The sequence below is a fragment of the Artibeus jamaicensis genome, unplaced genomic scaffold (assembly GCF_021234435.1).
Source record: "Artibeus jamaicensis isolate MK-2021 breed Jamaican fruit bat unplaced genomic scaffold, CSHL_Jam_final contig_797, whole genome shotgun sequence".
NCBI classification, from domain to species: Eukaryota; Metazoa; Chordata; class Mammalia; order Chiroptera; family Phyllostomidae; genus Artibeus; species Artibeus jamaicensis.
The window spans coordinates 19,809,485-19,836,029 of NW_026521977.1; the positions used below are offsets into that span (position 1 = coordinate 19,809,485).

The window sequence follows — 26,545 nt, forward strand, 5'->3', positions numbered from 1 at the left end:
GAGCATGTTTACCAAATCCAAAGCCCCACCCATCAGTGCCCCTGCAAAGCGGCAGGCCACCAACAGCTACTTTCCAGGAAAGCCTGAAAGATTCTGATAACCAGGGTGAGAGTCAAGGTCCTGTATGCGGGGTGGGCAGGGGAGTGTCCGTCCTGGGTTTGTAGGCCGTGACTCCCGTCCTTGTCACATCCCTCCCCAGCCTCTCCCAGTGCGCAGGTTGCGCCTCCCTCCATAAAACCAGGTTCCTCACCCCTCCACTCTTTGCCCACCTTGCTCCTGACCCCTCTGCCCCACCCTTACTTGACTGTAATTCCATCTGCCTGGCGCAGCAAGGGCCAATCAGAAGGCAGCTCTCCTTCTAGGAGGGTGGGACAAGGGGCGGAGCTGATTGGCCCAGAAGCTAAAGTCACTCACTTCAGCTGGGGCAGTAGGCACTGTGGACAGTGCACGCGCTGGGCTGCTGAGGGTGAGGGCGCTAGAGCCGAGGTAGCGTAGAGCGAGACGGAAGCTCCACACCATGGCGGACAGCCGGGATCCAGCCAGCGACCAGATGAAGATTTGGAAGGAGCAGCGGACCACGCAGGTACACCCTGCACTCTCCGAAAGCTGGATGTCCGCGAGTAACGGCCTTGGTGTCCCCCAGCGTGGTGACGTTCCTGGCCTGTACTCCTGGTTATGGACTGGGGATAGGGCTGCTTTTTGTTTTAGATGGAGTTACATTAGCAGGGAGGAGGGATGAGGGCTCCGGGGCGGGGGCAGCGGGCCTGCAGGGTTTGTCACGAGTAGCCAGGCTGGTGCAGGCTTGTAGGGCGCGGGTGGCTGGCTATGAATTTTGCACTTTCGCCAGCTGGGACGGAGGTCACAGTTTGAGGGAGAAATGGAGGCGCGTGTAGAAAGAGGCAGAGAACTGCAGCTTTGTGAAAGGAAGTGAAAGGGGAAGTGGGGACAGGCTCTATTTTGATCTTGCTCCAACGATAACTACAAGCTTTCATATTGCAGACTGTCATAGGATTAGGGACCGTGTTTTATTTTCTCGATGACCCCGGCACCAGTCACTGTAACTGATACTTGGTATTTACAGCATAAAACTAATCAATAAAAGAATTTGACAACCATTATTTCATTTGCAGTGGAAAACATCAACCCTAGTATCTTAGGGCTAGAAGCCACAAAAGGGATTAATTAATACATTTATTAACACACATTCTTTGAGTGCGTGCATGTACAAGGCAGCGTGCTGGGAGGAGGTGTACAAAATCCAGTGAGGTGTGAACTAGGATGTCCTGAAGCTCAGAGTCTAGTCTGGAACACAATACATGGAAAGGTGATTGCCATCTGTTGTGGTGAGGGCTTTGCATAGGTGTCTGTAAAGTGTAAAGGGAGGGACCTTGTCAGACTGACTTTGCCTGACAAGCTTCCCAAAGAAGGTGACATCTGAACAAGACCTTTAAAGATGAGTAGGGCTTCAGCCCAGGGGTGGTGAGTGAGATGTTCTTGGCCTGAACCCAGAGTTTTCAAGAGCATCTTTGAGGAAGCTGGATTAGGTAAGAGCACATCTGCCTAAATCTTCTTCTTTATCACATTGGCCCAGAGAGTCTGAGGGACTTACTTAGTTCTGCTTAGTTCTGGTGGCAGCTGGTTATAGAGTTCAGTTTTTCCTCATCTTGCCCAGTGTTCTTTTTCAAAACTGGCTTAGTATTTATGAAATGGGTATTAATACTAGGAGCACACGGATTGATGTATAGTTAATTTTCTGTTTGTGAGAAGGCTGCCATTCTCTCAGGGCCTGGAAAATCCCTCCCATCCTGTCCTTTATTGTAGTAGGCTAGTTCAGTTTTGCATAAGTTTTTAATCAAAGTGAAACAGAGAGACTTGGAGTCTTGTTTGTCAGGCACACACAACTTGTTTGTGGCTGAGACGGACTCAGAAGTCAGCTCTTGGGGGCAGGACTTTTCCATATTCAGTGGTTGCTAAATCCAATCCACACACAAGTTTTCATGAATACTTGGTGCATTGAGAAAAATGTGAGCAATGTAATGAATTTTTCATAAAACAAAATGTATTTCTTTTAAAGGACTCCCCTTCATCCTGAGGTTAGCTTGCCTCCTCATTGTTTGGGAGAGTCATGAACTGTTGTAAAGTCATGAAGACCCTCATGGTTGCCCCTGTCAGAAACAGCTGGCCCACAAAGCACGTACATAATTGGGGGACTGGTGGGTGAAATACTGCCGTTTCCTCTGCCCTTGGCATTGTAATGCACTGTGTACGTTGTCCTGATTGGCAGTCCTGCTAATGTCTTGTTATTCCTCACTGTTAGATGCTCTGATTGAAAACAGCTGATTTTTTTTGAAGTGACTTCTGCCTCACACCCCTGAAAGGAATTTTGCATATGTCACAAAGCCTGTATAATTTTTCAGTGCTTTATTATCAAACATTTCCAACATTCATAAAAGTTGAAAGAAGTCCGCGGTGTATGCCCATATGTCCACTATCTAGACTCTACAATGAGCATTTTGTTATATACCTTTTATTACATGTATTCCATCTGTCAGTTTCTTCATACATTCACTAACCCATTTTTTTCCAGAGGAAGTTGTATGTGTCAGTAGACTGTACCCCTTAACACTAAGGTTACAAATGCACAGAGCTCAATGCTTATGCTTTTAAGGTAATACTTAAACACAGTGAAATACACAAGAATGAAGCGGGCCATTCTATGATGCATACACCTGTGAATCCTATTCCTGATGGAAGGTGATCACCACCCTGGAAAGCTCCCTTGTGCTCTTTCCCGGTCATTTCCTGCCATCCTGCTCTAGGCAACCGCTGTGGGTTTTCTTTTTGAATCACTGATTTGAATCATCGCTTTTTTGTGTAATGCTTCTTTCATTCAGCAACAATGTTTTAAGACTAAAAAGAATGTTAAGATTCATTCATGTTGTTGCATGTATCAGTCTTCTTTTTTTTTTTAATTGCCAGGTGTGTTCTGTTGAATGATACACCACCATTTGTTTATCCTGTTGCTGGATACCTGGGCTATTTCTAGGGTTTGGCTATTATGAATAAAGCTGTTATGAAAAATCTTATACAAGTCCTCTGTGCACATATGTTTTCATTTCTCTTGGGAAATACCCAGGAGTAGAATTGCTGGGTCATAGGGTATGTGAATGTTTTATGAGAAACTGCTTGGTCTTTTTCCAAAGCATTGTACCATTTTTCACCGCCATCGCCAGTGAATGAGAGTTCCAGTTGTTCCACATCCTGTCAGCTCTCAGTGCTGTCAGGCCGTTAACCGTCCCGGCGGCCGTGAAGTGGCATCTCTCTGAAGTTGTAACACGCGTTGCTCTGATGGTCAGTGGTGCTGAGCATCTTTCTGTGTGCTTGTTGACTATTGGTCTGTGCTCTTCGGAGGTATCAGTTGAAATCTTTTGTTCTTTAAAAATTGGGTTTTCTACCCTGGCTGATGTGGCTCAGTGGATTGAGCACTGGCCTGTGAACCAAAAGGTTGCCAGTTTGATTCCTAGTCAGGGCACATGCCTGGGTTTATAGGCCAGGTCCCCAGCTGGGGGCACGCAAGAGGCGACCGCACAATGATGTTTCTATCTCCCCCCACCCCCACCCTTCCCCTCTCTCTAAAACTAAAGTCTTTTTAAAAATTGGATTTCCTTTTTATTATTGATTCATAGCCCATATTTAAAGTTAAATCTTTAAATTTCATTTAGCCTGTGTAGGCTAAGTGCTGTAATAATAGATCTCAAAATGTATAGTGGTGTAAACAAACTAGAAACTTCTTTCTCTTTCACATGATGAGCCAAAGTGGTCTGAGGTAGAAGAGGGGAGCGAACCCAACCCTGCTGCCCATAGTTATTGCAGGCTTCAGGCTGAGGGACACCCCCTTTGTCAACACATGACTGTTAAGGCTGCGTGGGCATCATGGTCCAGCCACAGAAGGTTAAGAGCACGAGTGTGTGGGGGAGGTTGGGGCCAGGCTGGAAGTGGTGTAGGCACCTCTACTCACGTTCCGTGGCTGAAACCGTCACACGGCCTCACCTGACCATGAGGGAGCTGGGAAATGTATTCTGTCCTTGTGTCCAGGCAGCTGACCCTACTGCACTGTCCAAGCATACATCCCATGTTTGGTGAAAATCCGTCCAGCTGTTTTCTTGTGATGTGGTGAAAGGCAAAAAGACATCATCACTTTTTAACAATTATTTCCCTTTTTCTTTCTGACATTAAAATGTTCTTTCTGTTAGAAAATTTTGACAGTAATGGTGAAAATGTTTTTAAAATCTCCTCTGCTTGGCAAATGCTTTTTTTAAATTTTGCTGTTTTGTTTTTTTAAAGATTTTATTTATTTTTATTTGTTTATCTTTAGAGGGGAAGGGAGGGACAAAGAGAGGGAGGGAAGTATCAATGTGTGGTTGCCTCTCGTGTGGCCCCCACCGGGGACCTGCCCTGCAACCCAGGCATGTGCCCTGGATGGGAATCGAACCCACGACCCTTTGGTCTGCAGCTTGCACCCAAACCACTGAGCTACACCAGCCTGGGTGGCAAATGCTTTTATACAGATGGGCAGCTCTGTACCAGTATTCCCTCCCTCGCTCCCCAAGTTGTTTTTACTTTTACTGAACCGTGCAAGCTCTGGGTTTGAGACTGCTGTCATATGGCACCACATAGTCGCCTCCTCCTCCAAGCCCCAGACGCCACACTGGGTGTGTCCTCTGCAGTCAGAGAGCTGCCAGCGGGAAAACAAGTTACTGGGCGTCTCTGCTCGTGGTCAGACTCTGCTGCTGACAAGTGAACTGGGGGGTTTGTAAACTGGAATGAGTGAACATTGAATCAGATAGGCTCATAGATATGACTCTGATCTTCTTAAGGATTTTTATTTCTCTTTTTCTCAAAGTCCATTGAGAGGAGGGAGGTAGATTTTCCAGGTATTCCTAGCCACGTTGCATGAAACTTAAATGGAACTTTGTTGCTCACTGCTTGGAATGCCACTGGCTCTCCCTTTGGGACACTTAGGCTTAATTTGTGGCCTCTGCTCCCTTAAAAATTGGATGAATATTTAACACCTATCTTTTAAAACAGTTTCCTTTTTACCTGAGAGAGAGGTTGGGTTTTAGCTCCTTTCCTGCCAGTGAGTCATAAGACAGTGCCTGTGAGGGTCTGTGTATTTTTTCCAGTAACTCGATAACTGCACTGAAGTAGCACTGCCAGGATTTGGGATGGCGAAGGGGCAATTGATAATTTAATGCCCTGTGCGCATGCGGTCTCGTTTCTCTTGGGAACTACCTGGGAATGGAGTTGCTGGGCCCTGGTGCATTGGGGGCCTGGGGCGCAGAGAGGCAGACAGACACGTGGTTGAGTAATGGAGGAAATATTTCTGAGCTTCTGTTTCTGTTTGCAAATACTTAGACCGCTTTATTTTTTTTTCCGGTAAGAAAAGAGAGGCTTATTGCAAAAATATAAAACAAGCAGATGTTTATTGTTATTCTCTCTTCACTTTTGTTCTTTATTTTCTGAGTATTGTGACTACTATAATTTCTGTTGCAAAGAGTAAAGGAACTTTTACATTTATGGATCAGAGTTCCTTCCTTTATTTTTGGAATCTTTCTTTCTCTCTTGTTCCCTACCTTTTTTTTTTAAGTTGAAGGACCTTGTCAGTTCCCAGTGCTGCCAGATTTATATTTAATAAAGACAGTTTCAAGACAGAGAGAACCTCTTTTATAACAGCCATTATTCTACACACTTTAAAGATTTTGTTTTTCATAGGATTAATCTAAATATTTGCTAATTATTGAAAACCACTAACAACATGTTGGTCATTTCTTGTCGGCAACTCACCAAGAAAAGAGGAAAAAAAATATGAGCAACTCTAGAGGTTCTCCCTTATCTGTAGGGGAGGTTTTAGGACCGAAAGTGGGTTCCTGAAACCACAGATATTACTGAACCCTATTTACACACACACACACTTTTTCTTTAACGCCTACAAACCTGGTTAAGTTTAATTTATAAATTAGGTACAATAACACAATAAGAGATTAACAACAATAACTAATAATAGAACAATTATTACTATACTGAAATAAAAGTTACATGGATGTAGGCTCTTTCAAAATCTCTGGAATTTTCCATTTGATATTTTCAGACTGCAGTTGATTGCTGGTATCTGAAATTGCAGGAGGTCAAACTGTGGATAAGGGGAGATGCCTGTATTTGCAAAGGGGCCTTGGCTGGCTCTGGAACTTGGATTTTGGAAGAGTGACCCCCCCCGACTGATAAGATGTCTTGCCGTGCCTAAGCTGATGGTGTGCACAGTGCCGTTCATGTTGAGTATCTGCTCTGCCTCTGGGAGTCAGAAGTTGCCTTCGTGATCATTCCACAGTGCAAATGCTGGGCGCTGGGTTTTCAAGGAGCTTCCCTGCTGGACACAATGTCACAGATGTTGTCATAACATTGTGGGTCCTGTGTCACTCCACTGGGAGAGGACTCTTGGAAGCTCATGCTGGTTTCCTCTGAACTTCACCCCCTGCGTCCATTCTCCTTGCTGATTGTGCTTTGAGTGAAAATGCTGTGATACATTACAGCCTGAGCGTGCCTAAGTGCTGAGTTCTGAGTCCTCCTAGGGAATCACCAGTGTGGCGGTGGTCATGGAGACACCTGACACTGACTCTTTGTCGCTTTTTTAATGCTTTGCTCAAATCCAGATCTGAATAAGCTTCACTCATTGCTTTGGTTGATATGTCTCTTAAGTCTCTAATTTTCTTACAGTAGTGATAGACAGTCTATAGTGGTTTCATTTAGTCTAGTGAATTCAGTGAAGGGCCAGGCTTTAGAGTCAGGATTCAAATTGTGACTTGACCACTTGGGCAGATTACTTCACCCCCCACCCCCTTTGGTTTCCCCATATTTAAAATGGGATAAAAAATTTTACATTGAAGAATTGTGGGAATTCATCTCCGCATTGCAATATGTGAGGGCTCCCCAGGCCCTAGCGTGTGGGCAGGACATGTTAACTATGTTGTTTTAAGAGGCGGGGTAGTGTTGTGGTTAAGAGTTAGGGTTTTTGAGCCTGCCTGCTTGGGTTCACATTCTGATTCTTCCCCATTCTAGGTGGGTGGTGACCTTGAGCAAGTTGTATAACCTCCCAGTGCTTCCGTTTCATTTTCTGTGTATTGGGAATAGTAATAGTACGTGCTTCAGAGAGGCGAATTAAATGTGATAACCTGAGTAAAGAGCATGGACAGTATCTGAATAGAAAGCTGTTGTTACTGATGTTTTTGGGCGTGAGTGTGTCCAATAAATAAAGCTTCTCACACATATATCCGATGCTCAAGATGAGAGATAAACAAGAAGTCAGTGGAATGGGTGGAGATCAAAATGTTATCTTTTTTACTGGCAGAGACATGATAAAACAGTGTGGTTTAGAGTTTTGGCCAAGAAGGTTTTCTGGAGATAAGGCAGCCTTGGCAATCACCAGGCCTACCCCACCCCCACCTCCCAGGGCAGCAGGAAGCCTGTGCTGCTGCCTGGGCCCTGCTGGCTTCTAAGGAGGAAGGGCCTGGGGTCACCAGTGGGCAGTGGAAGGGGTGGTGCCGCCAGGGCAGTCCTGGGTCCTTTTCCCAAACTGCTAGGTCAGGCACGTCTCTCCCCTTCCCAGGAGGCCTGGATGCTGCCACTCCCCGCTCCCACCAGATTTGTTCTTGAGGGCCAGGATAGTCTCTGGGTTTCTGTATGTGGATGTGTGCGCATTGTGGGTACTTGGTGAATCTTTGCTGAATAAATGTGGACTGTTAGGCAGCTGTTTGCTAAAAAATATCAGGTGTATTCCATATTGATATCTGAGAATGTGAAGCTATCCCTAATATAATAATATACTATAAACTAATATAATAATGCATGGCAACTGTAATTAAAAGTGATTTGAAAATTGCCTATGTTATCCTTGATGAAATACGGTAGCTTACATTTGTTAAAGAGCTTGTACCGAACAGGGGCTCACTCTTGAGGAATTTTCCTTCTGAGTTGTAATTATTTCTTTGGAGAGAGTGGAGTCTTATTAGGGACTTCTCCCTTAAAAATGGTTATATATATGTATTTTTTGTTTTATGAAAGTCATTTAAAGCTGAAGACGTGGTGTATATCTTCAAATAAAATTTCAATTGTCTCTAAATTTATATAGGGAAGTGAAAACTAAGCATATTTTAGAGAGTTTTTAGGAAGTAATTAGAAAAGTTATTAGGAGTGGACACTTGTAGTGATATACTCTATTCATTAAAAATATCTCTAGGAATTTTATGTTTATTACATGAGAGTGAATCATATTGCTTTCATTAAGTCAATATAAAAATATAACTAATTTGAAAAACTTTTGATATTTAGCCCTGGCTGGTGTGGCTCAGTGGATTGAGAGCTGGCCTATGAACCAAAGGGTCACTGGTTTGATTCCCAGTCAGGACACATGTGTGGGTTGTGGGCTGGGTCTTGCGGGGGGGGGGCCTGTGTGAGAGGCAGCCACACATTGGTATTTCTCTCCCTCTCTTTCTTCCTCCCTTCCCCTCTCTAAAAATAAAATAAATACCACTTCTCAGCCTTTGGCTAAGATCAAGTGTAGTATCTGTTCTTATCAGTTTAAAAATAAAATAAAATCTTTTAAAAAAGAAATTTTTTGCTATTTAATTAGATATAGAAAAGGACTTTCTGACTTAAAAGTAATTTTAGGGAAGAAAATAGGAATCAAAAGAAAATGAAAATGACACAATTATAGCACATAAAATAATAATAGTTTTATTGTTATTGAAGTTTTTCTGTGGGTAAAAATTTTAATGGTGGTATAATATTTCATCTATGGTTGTACCATCAGTAATTAATTGTTTCCTTATTTTTGAACATTTAAGCTGTTTCCAAGCTTTTGTTACTGTAAATAATATAACACTTAACATTCACAATAGAATATAAGCCCCACAAGGGCAAGAATTTTGATGTTTGCTGCTTTAGTCCCCAGCACCTAACACATAGTAGGCACTCAATAAATATTTTTTGAATGCTGTCGAGTGATTTTAATTTAAATCTTAAGGTATCTTTTCTTCTTGCCTCTAAATCTTCCTGGAGAGTGGAAAAGGGCAGCTAAGGAGATAATCAGGTTGCCTGTTTGTAGTATTTCTGGAGATGTAGTTAGAATATAGCTTCCTTCAAGGGAAGCAGATGCATTAAATAATGACTTTTCACTCCTTTTGTCTTGGTTTCTGTTTGGAAGAACGTTTAACCGCAGAGTGTCCATTTTCACTTCCCCATAACATGGACACTGCCAAGATCAGCGGGCATTATGAGGCAATACCCCTGCACACACTGCGATATTGTTATTGTTATCTTCTAGAAGCTTCTCTGAAGCCTTGTACCTTTTTCAGAAATGATTTATAAAAATTTGCTTTCCGTAGTCCATTTCCCAGTCCCACCCCTCATTTTATTTAGCAAAGGTTCATTGCATTAACTCTTCATCTCAACAAATATACTGCATCCTTCTCACCTTTCAGTAAATTCTTTCTTACCCTTAGTTCAGTATGTTATCTGAAGTTGCCCCGAACATCTGTTGAAGTTGGGGATCTTTCCCTTTCTGGTCTTTGCCACTGGGCTCCCTTCTATGTCCCTGACTCTGCTGAAGCTTTTCCTGCCCCACGTATTTTGAAGACAAATTGCCTATACATAAGCTTGTGTAAGGAAAGCCGCTAAAAATGAGGACAATTGGTCTATTAGAGCAGGGAACCGGAAGAGATGTTGAATGCTCTATTCTATTCGTAACTTACACATGCACATTTCACTCCTCAACAGGGTGGGTGTTGGGGGGGGCGGTTCCTGCATTGGTGGGAGGGGCCCAATGGTGGCTAGATTCCGGTACTGCCACTCTAGGTTCTGTGATTCAGTGGCATCAGGCAACAGCATCTCATTTTTTACTTGACCGATAGATTTATTTATTCATTCATTAAAGTACTCTGCAACTGCCTCCTTTGGATGTGGTTTTTATTGTTGACCTTATCATCTTGACCTGGTCACAAGGAGGGGACATGTGATGTGGTCTCATCTCTTAGCGGAAGCTCCTACCCAGCATTAGGGATGCAGGGATGTAAATGACACTCTGTAGGTCATCCAGAATTTGGTAGGTCAGTGGGTTTTACTCCTGGCTTCATTTAGGAGTCACCTAGGAAGTTAAAAAGTCTTTATTGCCAGGTATCACCTAAACTAATGATGTCACTAAACAGGGTGCTGATCCAGGCACCGGTATGCTTTAAAAAGTTTCCCCGGTGATTCCAGTGACAGCCAAGGTTGAAAAGTTAAGGTTCAGGTTTAAACAAAAGGTGAAATTGTATAATTTAACTCCCTTTTGTGATTCATTTTCTACTTTCAATTTTAAACGAAAGTATACAGTGTCGACATGTGTTAACACACATGCATTTTCAAAAGAGAGTGTCGTGATGGGTGGTAACAGTTGACCCTTATACTGTGTAGTTCGGAAGGGTTTGCTGCTGAGTGGATGAGGGGTAGGTTGAGGGAGCCTGGATGGATCCTACACATCTGTCATGGTCTCTAAGAAGTAAAACCTAAAATGCATTGCTTCTGTTATCAGATCAGTTTCTCATAGCCAGTGCAGTGGTAGCGTGTATGTGCTTAAGTGTGTGACCTGCATTTTGCATACATTTAGTCTTTTAGCCCATGTATTAACTCTGGGCAGCGGTCATTTTTTGGTCCATTCTGCAGATGAAAAATGGCAACTTGGAAATAATAAGTAAGTTGCTAGTGGCTGTACACGTGGCAATTGGCAGTGCTGGAAGTGGGACCCAGGCCAGAGCTCAGGATTTCTCCATGGTGCCAGGTTGGCCTCTTCCTACTTCAACATGAGCAGAATGCTTAGTGGTTAAGGAGATTTTATTAGTGTGTGAGAGAGCCTTCTTTATAATTTTTTTCAGATTCCCAGACCTCTTATTTAGAGCATTTTCCCAAAGAGCTCACAGAACTTTTATAGTTTTTTTAAGAGGCAGCTATTAACTTAATTTTAATAATCAGGACAGATGTGCACTGAGATTAAAAGTTGTCATATGCTCCACTCCAGGCTGCGGAAATTCTGAGCAGAATGCTTTTTTTGGGTATGTGAGTCTGGTGCTGTTGCCTTTCATCAGTAGACATTTTTGAGTTGTCCCCCCGGGACAAATGTGGTTCACCCACACATCTCCCCTGATGTCCCAGGGCGGGGGAAGGCACCAGAGAGCCCATTGTCTGGGCTCAAAAGTAGAGTGTGTGATGATGGACCGGGATGAAACTGTGAGTTGCCCAGGATCATGGGGGCTTGAAAAACACTGCTCCCACCTAGAGAAGGGACAGATGAGAGGCTTCTGATGTACCCAAAATAGAAGAATCGAGTGGATTAAAACCAACACTTTATTACAGTAAAATAACCTGTCCTATTTCAGAGACGTTTCACATCTTTAGAAAATGAATACTATTACCCACCTTACCAGTAACGGTTTATTTTCAGTGACAATAAAAGCCATTGACTTCTATCTGGGGACTTGAATAGAAACGTAAAGAGCTGGTATGCATTGCTTGAGAGAAATGAACCAGATGGACCCACTTTCACACCTGTTGTTGTAATAAAGCGTTTGTGAGTTCTAGTGTAGAAGACTGGAGCTCTAACTGGTAGAGCACTACCTGGGAGACCACTAACTGGTGTAGCTTCTCCAGAGAACATCCTCTCGCTATTGGTGTGGACATTTGGCGTTGAGCGCCTATGATTCCTGTCTGGGGGTGTGGAGCCCGAAGGCTGTATCCAGAGCAGGAGCTGAGCGGGTTGGCAGGTGGTTTTTCTTTCTGCTCTTTGAGCAGATTTCCCAGCAGATTGGCATTGAGATTTATCAAGGACTTCTGAGACCCGACTGTAATAAGACAGTGGTATATCTTTTAATACTTTGGACACAAGACATTTGAGCAGATTTTAAGTGGAAAGTCTGAAAATGGCAAAATGCTGTGTAAATTACGACAGTGTAAATTCACGTGGTGTTTCGTTGCTGATTTGTACTGACCCTCCTGCACTCTTTTTCTCTCATGTTCATGTAGAAACCTGATGTCCTCACCACTGGGGCTGGTAACCCAATAGGAGACAAACTGAATGTCATGACAGTGGGCCACCGGGGGCCCCTTCTTGTTCAGGATGTGATTTTCACTGATGAAATGGCTCACTTCGACCGGGAGAGAATTCCTGAGAGAGTTGTGCATGCTAAAGGGGCAGGTGAGAGCTATGTTCACTTGTAAAAGGGTTGTTGGGTTGAAAATTAGCTTCCAGAGGTTTGGAGTGCCTTTGATAGAAGGGCCAAATCTCCATTCCTGGGAGAAAGGAAAAAATGTCCATCAAAATAGGAATTAATCATTAAGAGCTGTTTATTTACCTGGATTGAACATTATATATAAAATACTTTATTTTACTGAAAATAAAAGTAATCTTCCCTTTTTTTTCAGTATACAGTATGGTGAAGAAAGGAAAATATGGCTATACAGACATCGACCTACTATAACTATAGCTAGATTTTGGTGGTCCACTAACTGAATAAATAATGGGGTGAGCTGTGAAAAATTGAGGATAGTTGTGTTAGGGTGGTGGGTTTGTGGTTAATTTTTTGGGGGGGGGCTAAAACTTCTATAAAGCTTTTATGTATATTACAGAAACAAAAGATGGAGGTAGTGTTTAAAAGAAAGCTTTTTTCCTCAGTAGGAAAAAGAAAACTTGATAGAAAGGAAGAAAACATTTTTCTCTTAGCTGCTTACTTGGGCTCCCACTTCGGACTTCCTAAGTTCTTTATTTCCCCTTTTACCTTCCCGGGTTATTTGTGCATGGCTTTTCCAAGGCAGCTTGGATATGTTGTTCAGTTTGTTGTTTGGCTCTGCAGTGACCTTCCTAAGTGTTTATTCTTTCTTTGCCTGCATTTTCTTCTCTCCCTGTTCTTTCCCTCCCAAGTCCTACCGGTACTTCAAGGCTGCCTTAGGCCCCAGGTCCTGGGGGCAACCTTGACTAGTCATCTGCAGCCCACTCCTCCTCCTCTTGGCTCCAGCTGTGCAGCACTGAGTTAAGCACTGCATGATAACAGGCCTTTGCATGTTACGCTCGTCATTTTGTGTTTGGACATCTCCCCTTTCCCCATCGTATGGGGAGCCCCCAGAAGGCCAGTGCTAAGCTGTTGGTATCTCTTGCCACCTAGATGCCTACTGAAGGTCTGATAGTTGGAGTGATGGTCTCATGATGAGGATGTCTCTGTCTTTCTCATTAGGGGCTTTTGGCTACTTTGAGGTCACTCATGACATTACTAAGTACTCCAAGGCGAAGGTGTTTGAGCATATTGGAAAGAGGACTCCCATTGCAGTTCGATTCTCCACGGTTGGTAAGTCGGTCTTTTTGCTTAATGATATTCCTATACCTTATTTGGGTTCATTTACAACTTAATTTCAAGAACCCCTTATTAGAAAATAGAAAACAAGCCCTTCTCCAAATGGTAGCTAGGTTTTACTGTAGAAAACGTATTTCGAAACATGTAGGAAGTTACTTATAATTCCGTTTTTTGAGGTCTTAGGAAATCACACTGATGTGGAAGCCACCTCTGCAATTCTGTGACATTTGGAAAGAACTTGCCTACAAGTGGTTGGCTCAAACAGAAGCACAGAGCTGGTGCTCATACTCAGTAACCGTGATCACAGCTGCCCTTTATTGAGAGTGAAATCTATGCCATCCAGGCTTACAGACATATTTTACGTGTAGATTTATTGTACAAAGTGGGATTATGTCTGTTTCAAAGAGGTTAAGTGACTTTTCTCATGTAACAGAGCTGGTAAGAGTTAGAGCTACTAGATCTAATGTCCTGCTACATCTCAACACACTACAGTCTTGCGATTCTGTTTGTTTCAGTCTCTGTTCATTTTTAAAATATTGATAAATTTTACAGAGATAAATGAAGTTAAGAACCTACCTTTTAACTCATTTTCTTAAAACCCACTTCAGACTTTTGATACCTCTTTTAATCTTCATAATGATTCTCTTCCCTTATTTTAATTTAAATTTTAATTTCCCGTTTGATCAAAGCTTTCTCACTATGTTAAACTGATCATCTTTTCAGCTGTTAACTCCCTATACAGGCATTACCTCAAGATGTTGTGGTTCCGGTCCCAGACTACCACGATAGAACAGTTATTGCAGTAAAGCCAGGCATAATCTTTCTGCTGGTGCCTTGCCTTCAAAATGAAACATCTGTGATATAAAGTGCAACTAAGCGAAGCAAAATAAACCGAGATATGTCTGTATTCTCTTATTAATTCTTTTGTTTACTATGTAGACCAACTTTGCTAGTGGGTGGTAGAAATAATAACCTGGGCGCTTAAACACCTAATTTGCTTCTAGGATATGGGTTAGAAAGGCTAGATACCAATGTTTCTTTGTGGTTTTGGGCTTCCTGGATGCAAAGGGCTCTGCTTATGCTTTGTTTTCTCCATTTGAATCTTCCAGCTGGAGAATCGGGCTCAGCTGACACAGTTCGTGACCCTCGAGGGTTTGCAGTGAAATTTTACACGGAAGATGGTAATTGGGATCTTGTGGGGAATAACACCCCTATTTTCTTCATCAGGGACGCCATATTGGTAGGTGATAAAGACTTTTGCACTCTACAAATGTGTACTGATTTACATTGATTTTAAATATCCCATATAGATTGGCATTTGAGGGGAAGTCCTGGGAAAGGCAGAAAGAAAAGAATTTGGGTCAGCTGGACTACCTTTTATAACACAAAAAATACAGAAAAACTATATTTAATATTGTTTTATTTGATCAAACTACTACAGTTTCCATAGGCCTTAGAGTTGGCATTTTAGGATTCACTGACTTAATGGGAATGGTCCAGTTTTCCTTGCAGAATGTGGCAGATTAGTAAAAATACTCACTTTGCTCTAGAAACAAGTAGAGAGTACATTTCATTGTCGGGTTTGGCAGTTGAAAATTCCTTGTTAATGTTCAGAATTATAATCCATAAACCTAGCAATAGGCATTGTATAGTATAAGACACCGTAATTCTTGTAAACTTAGTTTTGGCTTTTTTTTCTCTTATTTTCCATTTAGTTTCCATCCTTCATCCACAGCCAAAAGAGAAACCCTCAGACACACCTGAAGGACCCAGATATGGTCTGGGACTTCTGGAGCCTTCGCCCCGAGTCTCTGCATCAGGTGGGGATGCTTCTTTTTCCTTAAGTTATTGCTGGGATAGAATGGTTGTTATGACTCATTAAGTGTTTTTCCAGTTTTGACTATTTTATTAGAATTGGTTTCTGACTTTCTTTTTGGGTGCTGCCTCAGATTTCTTGGTCTTGAAGAATTTTATAATGACCAATTTTATTAGCTTCCTCCAATGATGGACCTTAAGTGATGCTAGAACAATTATCAGTTGATATTTAGCAATATTAAGGATTGAACTCTATAGTGTAAAGTATTAGGATAATGAGGGGAAAATAATACTAAACAAATTTACTATTAAAATAAATTTTGAATAACAAAGTTAGGCTAGTTTTCAGATTTGTTTTAGCTTTTATTTATAAATTTTGAGCCATGAGGTTAATGATTTATCTGTCATTCTGCTTCAAAGCAGCTTATAGATTCAATGCAATCCCTATTAAAGTACCAATGACATATTTCACAGATACAGAACAAAGATTTCAGAAATTTATATGGAACCATAAATGACCCTGAATAGCTGCAGCAATTTTGGGAAAAAAGAACAAAGTAGGAGAGATCACAACACCTGATATCAAACTGTATTGCAAGGCCACTATAATCAAAACAGCCTGGTACTGGCATAAGAACAGACACATAGACCAATGGAACAGAACAGAGAGCCCAGAAATAAACCCAAGTCTCTATGGTCAATTAATATTTGACAAAGGGGGAAGAAGCATAAAACGGAGTCAAAATAACCTCTTCAACAAATGGTGTTGGGAGAACTGGACAGTGACATGCAAAAAAAAGAAACTCGGTCACCAATGAAACTCTTACACCACACACAAAACTAAATTTGAGGTAGATAAAAGACTTAAATATAAGTTGTGACATCATAAAAGTCCTAGAGAAACATCAGCAGGAAAATCACAGACATTCCATGCAGCAACATGTTTTAGGGGGCATGAAGGAAAGAATAAACAAATGGGACCTCATCAAATTAAAAAGCTTCTGCATGGCTAAAGAAAACAGTATTAAAATGAAAAGAGAACCAACTATAAGGGGAAACATGTTTGCTATGATATCTTGGACAAGGGTTTGATCTCCAAAATATATAAAGAACTCATAGGACTCCACTCCAGGAAGACAAAAAACCCAATTAAAAAATGGGCAAAAGACTTGAATAGACACTTCTCCAAGGAAGACATACAGAGGGCCCAGAGGCATATGAAAAGATGCTCAGCATCACTAATAATCAGGGAGTTACAAATTAAAACCACAATGAGATGTCACTTCACATTGGATAGAATGTCCATCATAAACAAACCAACAAACAAATGTTGGAGAGGATGTGGAGAAAAGGAAACCTAGTGCACTGTTGGTGGGATCCAACAGAATCTAAAAGAACCTGTGCACCCCAATGTTCATAGCAGCACCATTTACAATAGCCAAGTGCTGGAAGCAACCTAAGTGTCCATTATGATGCACTAAGTAAATGAGTGGATCAGGAAACTCTGGAACGTTTACACAATGGAACACTATGCAGCAGAGAGAAAGAAGGAGCGACAGCATGGATGGAACTGGAGAGCATTATGCTAAGTGAAATAAGCCAGGTGGTGAGGGACAAATATCATATGATCTCACCTTTAACTGGAACATAATCAACAAAATAAAAAAAGCAAGCAAAATATAACCAGAGACATTGAAATTAAGAACAATCTGACAGTAACCAGAGGGGAGGTGGGAGGGGATAATGGGGGGAAGGGTTTGCAGGAATAACTATAAAGGACACATGGACAAAACCAAGGGGGAGGGTGGAAGCAAGGGAGGGAGGGAGGTTTGGCTGGGGTGGGGAGGAGTTGGGGGAAATGCAGACAACTGTAACTGAACAACAATCAAATAATTTTTAAAAGATTTTTTAAAATAATTTTTAAAATTCTTAAAAAATAATAAATGACAATAATGGAGGACTTCTGATCAATAGGGCAGCATAGTCAGAAATGGCTCACCTCTTTGCACAACCACATCAAACTTACAACTGAAATATAGAACAACAGTCAGAACTGTCAAAAATTGAGTTGAATGGAAGTCTGACAACTATGGAATTAAAGAAACCATATCCATCCACACTGGGAGGTGGGACAGAGATATGGAATGGGCTGGCCCCTCACCTATGTGTGGTGGATAAAAATTTGGGAGGAGTATCTCGAGAGCGAGAAGTCCCAGACCCACACTAGACTGCCCAACCCAGGGTTGTAGTGCCAGGAAGATAATCCCCACAACTTGTGGCTGCAAAAACCAGCAGGGATTGAGTTGATGGAAGAAACTTCTGAAGCTCCAAGCAGTTCTTCTTTAAAAACCCACACACAGACTAACCCACTCAGACTCACTCCCTCTGGGCTCCAGCACTGGGGTAGTAGCTTGAAAGGCACCAGTGGTATCTGGGGAGAGACTGGAGTGTCTGGCATCAAGGTGAGTCAAGGCCATTGTCCCTTTTCTAAACCCTCCACCCATAGAGCCGGCAAGCTGGTGCCATATCTGAGACCTGGCTAACACTGATCTGCCTAGGAGATCCCCAGAGACTCTATCCCACCCACATTACAGGCCCACAGAAGCTGCTTTTTCATATGGCTGGCCTTGCTTTATGCTTCACAACTTTTTAAATTTTCTCAAACAGGCAGCAGCTGGCCTCAGTGAGCCCCAGGCCTGGCACTAGCAGCAGCCAGCCTAGATTCACAGCTTGGCTTCTCCTGGGAAGGTCCAAGCCCAGCATAATTAGCAGCCATCTCATATTACTTTATAGCACAGGTAGAGTGGCCCCAGACAAAAAACACAGGTGGGGGCTGCCCTTGGCCTGCACCACCCAGGAAACTCCAGAGCCAGCATACCCAGTGGACGTCTACAGACCATGTTGGAGCATCACCACCCTGCCTGATGCTCCACAGATGCTGGAGGTTGGTGGTAAGTGGTCACAGCCAATCCTTGCAGCTAACTGGCCTGGGTAAATCCCTTCTGTTGACCTGCCAACAGCAACCAAAGCTCAACTACAAGAGGAGGGTGTACTCAGCCCACACAAACGACATACTTCAAGTACTCAGCTTGGGTGAAAGGGGAGGCTGTGCCACTGGACCCTACAGGACACCGTCTATATTAGGCCACACTACTGAGACGTGGAGTCGAAGCAGCTCTACCTAACACATACAAACAAACACAGGGAGGCTGACAAAACGAGGAGGCAGAAAAACATGAAAGAACAGATTAAAATTCTAGAAAAAGAGCTTAACAAAATGGAGAAAGGCAATCTTTCAGATGTAGAGTTTAAAACACTGGTTATTGTTGCATCTGCCATCACGAGAAACAGAGGTTCGGAGACTTTCAGAATTTTCAAGATGTTACTTTATTGGCCAAGTTTTACCTGCGCAGGGGCGAGCTCTCTGAGTGTCTGAGGACACTATGCTCAGGAGAGCTGCAGATGAGAGCCGCGCCCTGGCGCTTACAGCTATGTCCTTATATAGGGGTATGCAAGCAAGCTTTGAACAGAAGCAGATGTGGCTGTTAGCTATTGGCTAGCTCTAAACAGCTGATTGCCATTGGCTTATTAGGGAAATTCAAAAGGCTCTTTGTGTAGTTGGCGGTTAGCCCTTTTAGGAAGTAAAAATTTCCCTGTTCCTGGTCAGCCTAACTTTATCCGGGGCTTGTTCGGGATTGTCCCTTTTCAACATCTGTTTTGGACCTCAACAATTATAAGGATGCTCAAGGAACTTTGTGAGTACCTCAGCAGCATAAAAAAGACCCAGTCAGGAATGAAGGATACACTAATTGAAATAAAGAACAATTTACAGAGAAACAGCAGTAGAGTGGATGAAGCCAGGAATCAAACCAATGATTTGGAATGTAAGGAAGCATCCCCCCCCCCCCCAAACAACCAATCAGAACAAGAAGAAGAAGGAAGAATCCAAAAAAATGAGGATAGTGTAGCCTCTGGGACAACTTTAAGAGATCCAACATTTGCATAGTAGGGGTATCAGAAGGAGAAGAGAAAGAGCAAGAAATTGGAAATATATTTGAAAAAATAATGAAAGAAAACTTCCCTAATTTGTTGAGGAAAATAGACATGCAACTTCAGGAAGCACAGAAAGTCCCAAATGAGTTGGACCCAAAGAGACCCAAGACTTACATTCCTAGACACATCATAATTAAAATGCCAGAGGTTAAAGATAAACAGGGAAACTTAAAAGTGGCAAGAGAAAATAAGTTAGTTACCTACAGGGGAGTTCCCATAAGATTGTCAACTGATTTCTGAACAGAAACCTTGCAGGATGGAAGGGATTGACAAGAAATATTCAAAGTCATGAAAAGCAGGGATCTGTAGCCAAGATTGCTCTACCCAGCAAAGCTATCATTTAGAATGGAAGGGCAGATAAAGAGCTTCCTAGACAAGAAAACACTAAAGGAGTTTATCATCACCAAACCATTATTACATGAAATGTGAAAGGGACTTACTTTAAAAAAAGATTAAAACTACGAACAATAAAATGGCAAAAAATACAAAATCTTTCAACAATTGAATCTAAACAAACTAAGCCAATGAGAACAGAGACAGAATCATGGATACAGAGAGTGTTTTGATGGTTGCCAGGTGGGAGGTGAGTATGGCAGAATGGATAGTGAGGGAATTAAGAAGCACAAATGGGTATTTACAGAACAGCCATGGGGATGTAAAGTACCGTATAGGAAATGGAGTAGCCAGAGAACTTATATGCATGCCCCATGGACAAGATCAATGGTGTGGGAATTGTCTGGGGGAGTGGGAGATGCTGGGTCAGGGGGTGGGCAAAGTGGAAAAATCAGGACAACTGTAATAGCATAATCAATAAAATACATTTTTTAAAAAAATGATAATAATGGCAACCTTTTCTGTGGGTACATGGCTAATATGTTCCATACCAAGGACTTTCTGGAAATTTGAGAGTGTCTAAAAATCTAGGATGTTTTGATGTAAATGGAAAAATTTTAGGCTTTATTTTTCTGTTCCTTAGGTTTCCTTCCTATTCAGTGATCGGGGGATTCCAGATGGACACAGGCACATGAATGGATATGGATCGCATACCTTCAAGCTGGTTAACATGAATGGGGAGGCAGTTTATTGCAAATTCCATTATAAGGTACATGTTGCCTTTGGGGTTAGGAGTGAAAGGAACCACCACCCCCATCTCCTTACTTCTTCTGAGGTTGGGCAGAGATAAAAAAGATCAAGGCCTCTCCTACCTTTTCCTTACTCCATCCCAAGGATGAGAAGTATCAATCTATTAGATTGGTACTGTGCGTATTTTGTTACCTACCCCTGTACACCACGCCCAATTAGAAGAACTGTGTGTGATCTCTTTCTGGTCTCTTTATGTGGCCAGAGGGGAAAACCACAAAGTTGTTCATAGTCAAGCTTTCTTCTTCCAGACCCTGGGAACTCTGCCATACGTATTTGGGAGAATGTTGCTTTTGTGCCAGCTTTCTGGTTTAATGTTTCTGGTGCTGGCAGGTGCGCATTGAAGTTTTTTCTCTGTGGAGAGAGAAGATTGAATTTTTGATTTGGTCTCAAATGTAAGGAATAAATCTGGCCTCTATGCTAGGCCAAAGGAGATTTCTACCTGGTTTAGCTTCGCTTTCTGGAGTTCCCTATTGGAGTTTAGAGTCAAGCCTTAGCAAACAGTAAAGTATAGTGCTTTGCCTTTCTTAGCTTTTAGTCATTGTTCTGAACATAGATATCTTTTGGGGTCCAAGAGGGAACTAAGGGAGCATTGGGGTGTTCTGTTGGTAATACCTATCTCACCATTCTTTCAAAAGCTGATGCTATCTTTCCAAAAACATTTTTCTAATGTTTAATTCATCCTTCCATTTATTTAACATTTATTGAGGGTATATTGTGAACAAAGAAAATAAAATCAGTTACAAATGTCAAAAAATAAAAACTGTATTTTTTAAATTTATTTTTGTACAGTCAGATCAAATCAGTTACATATGGGGAAGTTTGGGGGAAGCTTTTAATTAATTAAAGTATTTTCTATTTTAAAAAGTTTTATTTATTTACTTTTAGAGTGAGGGGAAGGAAGGGAGAGAAACATCTATAGGTGAGAGAAACTTTGATCGGTTGCCTCTCCCACACCCCCAGCCCGGGCCCTGGCCCACAACCCAGGCCTCTGCCCTGACCAGGAATTGACCAGGTGACCTTTTGGTTTGCTGGATGTTGCCCACCCCATGGAGCCACACCTCAGTACTTAAAGTGTCTTAAAAGGCTCTTTCTCTCTTAGTATGATCTCGGCATTTGTTAGAATAAGCAATAGTCCAAGAGAACCTCTGGCTGCTTAAAAACTTATTTCCAAATACTACTGTTAAAGTAAGAAGAGCCAGAAGGGGACTCATGACAATATGGACTCCCTCTTAATGACATCATAGAGACCTGTTTGCCCTGTCCTGCCAGTATTTATCTGAACAGCTTACAGGAGAAGTGTCACCCCTCTTTATACTTATGACTTGGGTCTGTAATCTCCAGCATGGAACATGTTGGCTTGTCATCGGCCCACTGGCTTGTAATTGCCCAGAGGAGCAGTGGAACAGCCGAACTAAATGGTTGTATCTGGGATGGCTAGGCTGGTTGGTGGCTTTGCAGCTAGGCCAGTCTGAACTTGGATCTTTCTTCCTCTGGATATCTGTACTTGGCGTATGACAGGAAGTGCTCTGAGCTCCGGTTTTGGCTGTGTAATTGGGATAATCATGCCAGCTGTTCAGGGTCCTGGAAAGATTGGATTGCTTCTGGGTCTGTTCAGCAGGGGGCCCTGAGATTTCCTGAACTCTACATAGATTCATCGGTCTGGATTATTCTGACCTCAGTGTATTCTTTTCTAAGCCCAAGAGATTTTATTACAATCAGAAAGGTATTGCAATACTGTATAATTTAATGTATGAGCTATCTGGCTGATCTGCTGATGGTGAGCTCCATTTTTCAATACCAGCTTTGTTTCTGGTCTAGTAGTAAGAAGGGTTCAACTCCTGCTGCTGGCTAGAGTGAGCTGGGATTTCTATGGTTGCAGTGGACTAGCTTTCAGAGTTAACTTTTGCTGGGGAAGTCTTTCTAAGGAGCGTGGCTTGATGGGGATCTTGTAACATAAGATACAGGTGGGAAATTTATTGAAGATTGGTATGGATAATAGGAGCACTTTGGAAAGCGACTTGACTTCTTTGGGTCTTAATAGCTCGTTTGGAAAGTCAGAATGCTAATTTTATCTGCTCATAGTCAGAGAACTGTTTGGGAGTGGCTTTGCTGAATGAGATTCTTTTCAGGTCTATGACCTAGGATTCTATCATTTCTCTTTAAAAAAAGAAAGAGTATGGGAGTGGAGGGCAACTAGCTAGGCACAATCTCAGTAACTGATTTGAACTATTACAAGACAAAATTTAAAAATTGCTTCACACTGGAAAGTTCTTTAATTGTATTATTGGCTCATTTGAAAAATATATTTCGATTTTTTTCTGATTTGAAAAGTAACATGAGTATAAAAATTCAAATAATAAACACTCTGGAAAACAGTTTTGAAGTTCCTCAAGAAATTAAAGTTCTCTTATGATCCAGCAGTTCCATTTTGAGATAAATATACTAAAAAAAATCCACTGAATTGGACACTTTAAAATGGTGGCAATGATAAATTTTATGCTCCCAAAACTTGTGGATTCTCTAAAGACATCAATATAGCATTCTTTATATGGGGGAAAGATTGAAAATAAGCTCTATGTCAGCAATTGTTAAAATTCAAATAATATAGAATGCAAAAAGGGAAAGATAGGACTAATTTTAAACATGAATTGTATAGCTGGATTCCCTAGACATCTAAAAGACTGTGGATAATTAAGCAGAATTTCTTGTTGACAAGTTCATATTGGGTCAGACTGAAGTGTGGGGTTATTGCTAGAAGGAGAATCCAGCCTCGGAGTGGTGTTGCTCATCGTCCTGGGACGCGTCACTGAGTGGAGTTCACTCACTGTGCCAGTGAGTTTCAGTGTGAGCTTTTTTCTTTCATTCTGTAGACTGACCAGGGTATCAAAAATCTCTCCGTGGAAGATGCGGCAAGACTTTCCCAGGTGGATCCTGACTATGGCATCCGGGATCTTTTTAATGCCATTGCCACCGGCAACTATCCCTCCTGGACTTTTTACATCCAGGTCATGACATTCAGTCAGGCGGAAACTTTTCCATTTAATCCATTTGATCTTACCAAGGTAAGTCAGCCAACGACCAAGTTATCGTCTTGTCTGAAGTGTCTTTGTACCTAATTTTAACAAGTTTCCAGTCCTGCGCTCACCGTGGCTGGGAAGTTGTGTACATGATACCATGGGACAGCGTGCCAGCCTCCTGGCCTGTGATTGAGCGCTCGCCAGCCCCTCACTTCCAGCTCCTGGCATAGAAGTTCCCTGAGCCCACCCAGGGTGGCTTGATTCATCGTCATTAGTGGGGAACAGTATTGAAAAGCTGATGTACTTTTGCCCAGGGAAAATGTCAATGTTTACTGTTGACTGTTGTGAAAGATTTAATCAATGCACTTACCTTAAATTCTTATCATTTTATTGGATTACACATGATTATTTTTACTTATTATGATCATGTTTGCACGCTGGAATTTTTCTGTGGGCGCTTTAGTTTCCTGCAGTTGGCTGTCTGGTAATTATGCATGTCACATTATTTTTAGGTTTGGCCTCACAAGGACTACCCTCTTATCCCAGTTGGTAAGCTGGTCTTAAATCGGAATCCAGCGAATTACTTTGCCGAGGTTGAGCAGCTGGCCTTTGACCCAAGCAACATGCCCCCCGGCATCGAGCCCAGCCCGGACAAAATGCTTCAGGTAAACCTGGTGGGCGGAGAGACGCTGCAGCGGGAGTACGCACCAGTGTGCGTGTGCGCATGCTCACACACACACACTCAAACACACACTGTGCAGTTTGTATGAGGCACGAACTAGCACTTAGCCTTTAATTAAGCTGAGTCCTTGGTTTACGTGGGACTGACTAAGACACTTTGAGATGAGCATTGCAGCATAAGCCAGATTTTGTAGTAGTCCCTCAATACGTTGAGACTGACATTTAGTCCCTTAATTTGAAAGAAGTTATCCTAGAATTACCTTAGGTATTTGTAAAGAAAGCACTTTTCATTTGGACTGTAACTAACCGAAGGGAGTATTTTTAATTGATTGTAACCCCTTGGTCAACGTCATTCCACTCATTTCCCCTTCCATGGTGATGCTTGAATGTTTCCATCAGTAAAAAGAGACCCGGACATGGTTTTTCACAAACTCAATGTTTCTGGTCAGTGATAGGCTGTGTTTGTTTATCTCGAATGTTCTGAGGCGTTCAGTACTTTTTCTTCACTCTCCAGTGTGTTCTTTTGTGTGAAAATATTTCTTTGGACTAGACGTCAGCAGGAAACTAATTGGTTTAATAATTGTCGAGAATCAATATTTTTTTGTTTTTGGACTATGGTCAGGAAACAAAAGTTAAAGATTGTAACTTGGGGTCAGACTGCAGTGACCGGTGGCTGCTTTGAGCGTGAGCAGTGACTCCAGGTCAGGTGTCACTCCTTGGAGGCAAACGAAGGGTCCTCTGTTTCCCTCAGTAATAACTTTTTCTGCTTTGACAGTGGGAACATCTGAGGCATTATAGAAAATGAGTTTTCCTTATATTATTCACTCATATAAATGGAATACCTATCTATGTGTGTGGCGGACTGACCTGGCTGTTGTAGCGGATAAAAAAAACACAAGATGTCATGGAAGGTGGGATGCTGTGCTGAGTCAGGGAATCTTGTCGGACAGGAGACGATGACAAAGATTCGAGAATGAGATAGCACTGGAGGTGGCTTTTGGGTGAGGCCTAGATTCAAGCTGATGGCGGGGGATGGTCCTGCTGTGTCCATTTCCCAGCCTTGGCTCTCCATCCATGGGTGTGGCAGGTTTCCTCTCCAAGCACCAGGCTACGCACAAGCAGAAGTAAGTGACAGAAGCCACCTCCAGGAGCTGTTAGGGCTCAGTAGCACCTGTCGTCCTGTTGGTAAAATTAGAGCACAGCTTGGTCTATTTTGAGCTAAAGGAGGCACTTGGCTTCCAAACTCTTAATGGACCTCAGCCATAGCTGCATGGCCAGGCTTCTAAATATTACTCCAGACTCTTTACAACGATTGTGGAAGGTAGAGTTCCTCAGCCAAGAGCAAATTATTGGCCGGGCAGTGAGACTGGGTTGAGCATTTATTGGTATGAGTGATTTGGCACAAAATAATTTTGTAAGTTGCTCTTTTCAACTGATTTTTATTTTGGCTCATAGAGTTAGGAATAGAATAATACTTTTTCAGATTCAAAGTCAGTGATAAAGTCAGTGAAAGAAGACTGCTCACGGAGTACAGCTTTGAATAATGAGAATATTTAAATAGTTGGATACTATGCAGAGTTAATCAAAGCTTTTTATTTGAACACTACTAACTGGAAGAACTTTTAAAATGCTTACCATGCTGCCTTAGTAAATAACTGAATTTAATCTTTGATTCAGGACCTGTGGCATTGGAGGATCATCATTACGACCCACAGCTTTCTTTGTGTGGTACTTTGTTCATCACTAGAAAGTCTTGGAGCTCAACAGTGTTTCTGACACAGATTGAAATGCAACACGAGAGCGGCTTTTTGTATGATTTGCTGCACGGGCGGTTTTGTAGAAATGTGCTTCTTTTGTTAATATGCACAATGTCCATTTCATTTACGACTTCAGGGCCGCCTCTTTGCCTATCCTGACACTCACCGCCACCGCCTGGGACCCAACTATCTTCAGATACCTGTAAACTGTCCCTTCCGAGCTCGGGTGGCCCACTACCAGCGTGACGGCCCCATGTGCTTTCTCGACAACCAGGGTAAGCCCACGCCACTCGGCTCCTGCTGTGAGGGCAGAGGGCACTGCTGAGGGGAGGCGGGGGCCAGGGGGGGCCTGGTTGTTTTCCATTTGGCCCCAGGGAACCTCCTGCTCTGTTCGGGAAGGTGCTCCACAGGCGCTTCTGCCAACCACATGATTTTTGCCCAGCAATGCAGGTTTGAACTATCCGAGGACGCTCCACACTATTGTCCAAGTCTTTCATTGGTTTTATTGAGAGTTCCACCTCTGGTTTTCCTGGTTATTCATCCTATTGTGAAAGACAGGGAAAAAGAACTTTCACACTGATTATAAGTAGAGCAGCATCTAATGTAGGCGTTAAATTTTAAGAGACTCTTCACAGGGGGCAGTTCCTTAAAT

General features: G+C 42.4%; 1 protein-coding gene and 1 pseudogene across 1 annotated transcript in view; both read left to right on the forward strand.

Moving 5' to 3' along the window:
- Positions 1-405: 405 nt before the first annotated feature.
- The window catches only part of CAT (catalase), a 36,896-nt gene continuing 10,756 nt past the window's right edge, over positions 406-26,545 (forward strand). The window contains exons 1-9 of the mRNA XM_037128210.2: positions 406-583; positions 12,106-12,277; positions 13,311-13,421; positions 14,537-14,667; positions 15,143-15,247; positions 20,272-20,397; positions 23,309-23,500; positions 23,968-24,120; positions 26,030-26,168. Of these exons, the coding sequence (XP_036984105.2) occupies positions 518-583; positions 12,106-12,277; positions 13,311-13,421; positions 14,537-14,667; positions 15,143-15,247; positions 20,272-20,397; positions 23,309-23,500; positions 23,968-24,120; positions 26,030-26,168 (1,195 nt within the window). The 5' untranslated portion in view covers positions 406-517. The remainder of the gene's footprint in view (positions 584-12,105; positions 12,278-13,310; positions 13,422-14,536; positions 14,668-15,142; positions 15,248-20,271; positions 20,398-23,308; positions 23,501-23,967; positions 24,121-26,029; positions 26,169-26,545) is intronic.
- LOC119036496 (uncharacterized) lies at positions 8,580-8,680 on the forward strand (annotated as a pseudogene).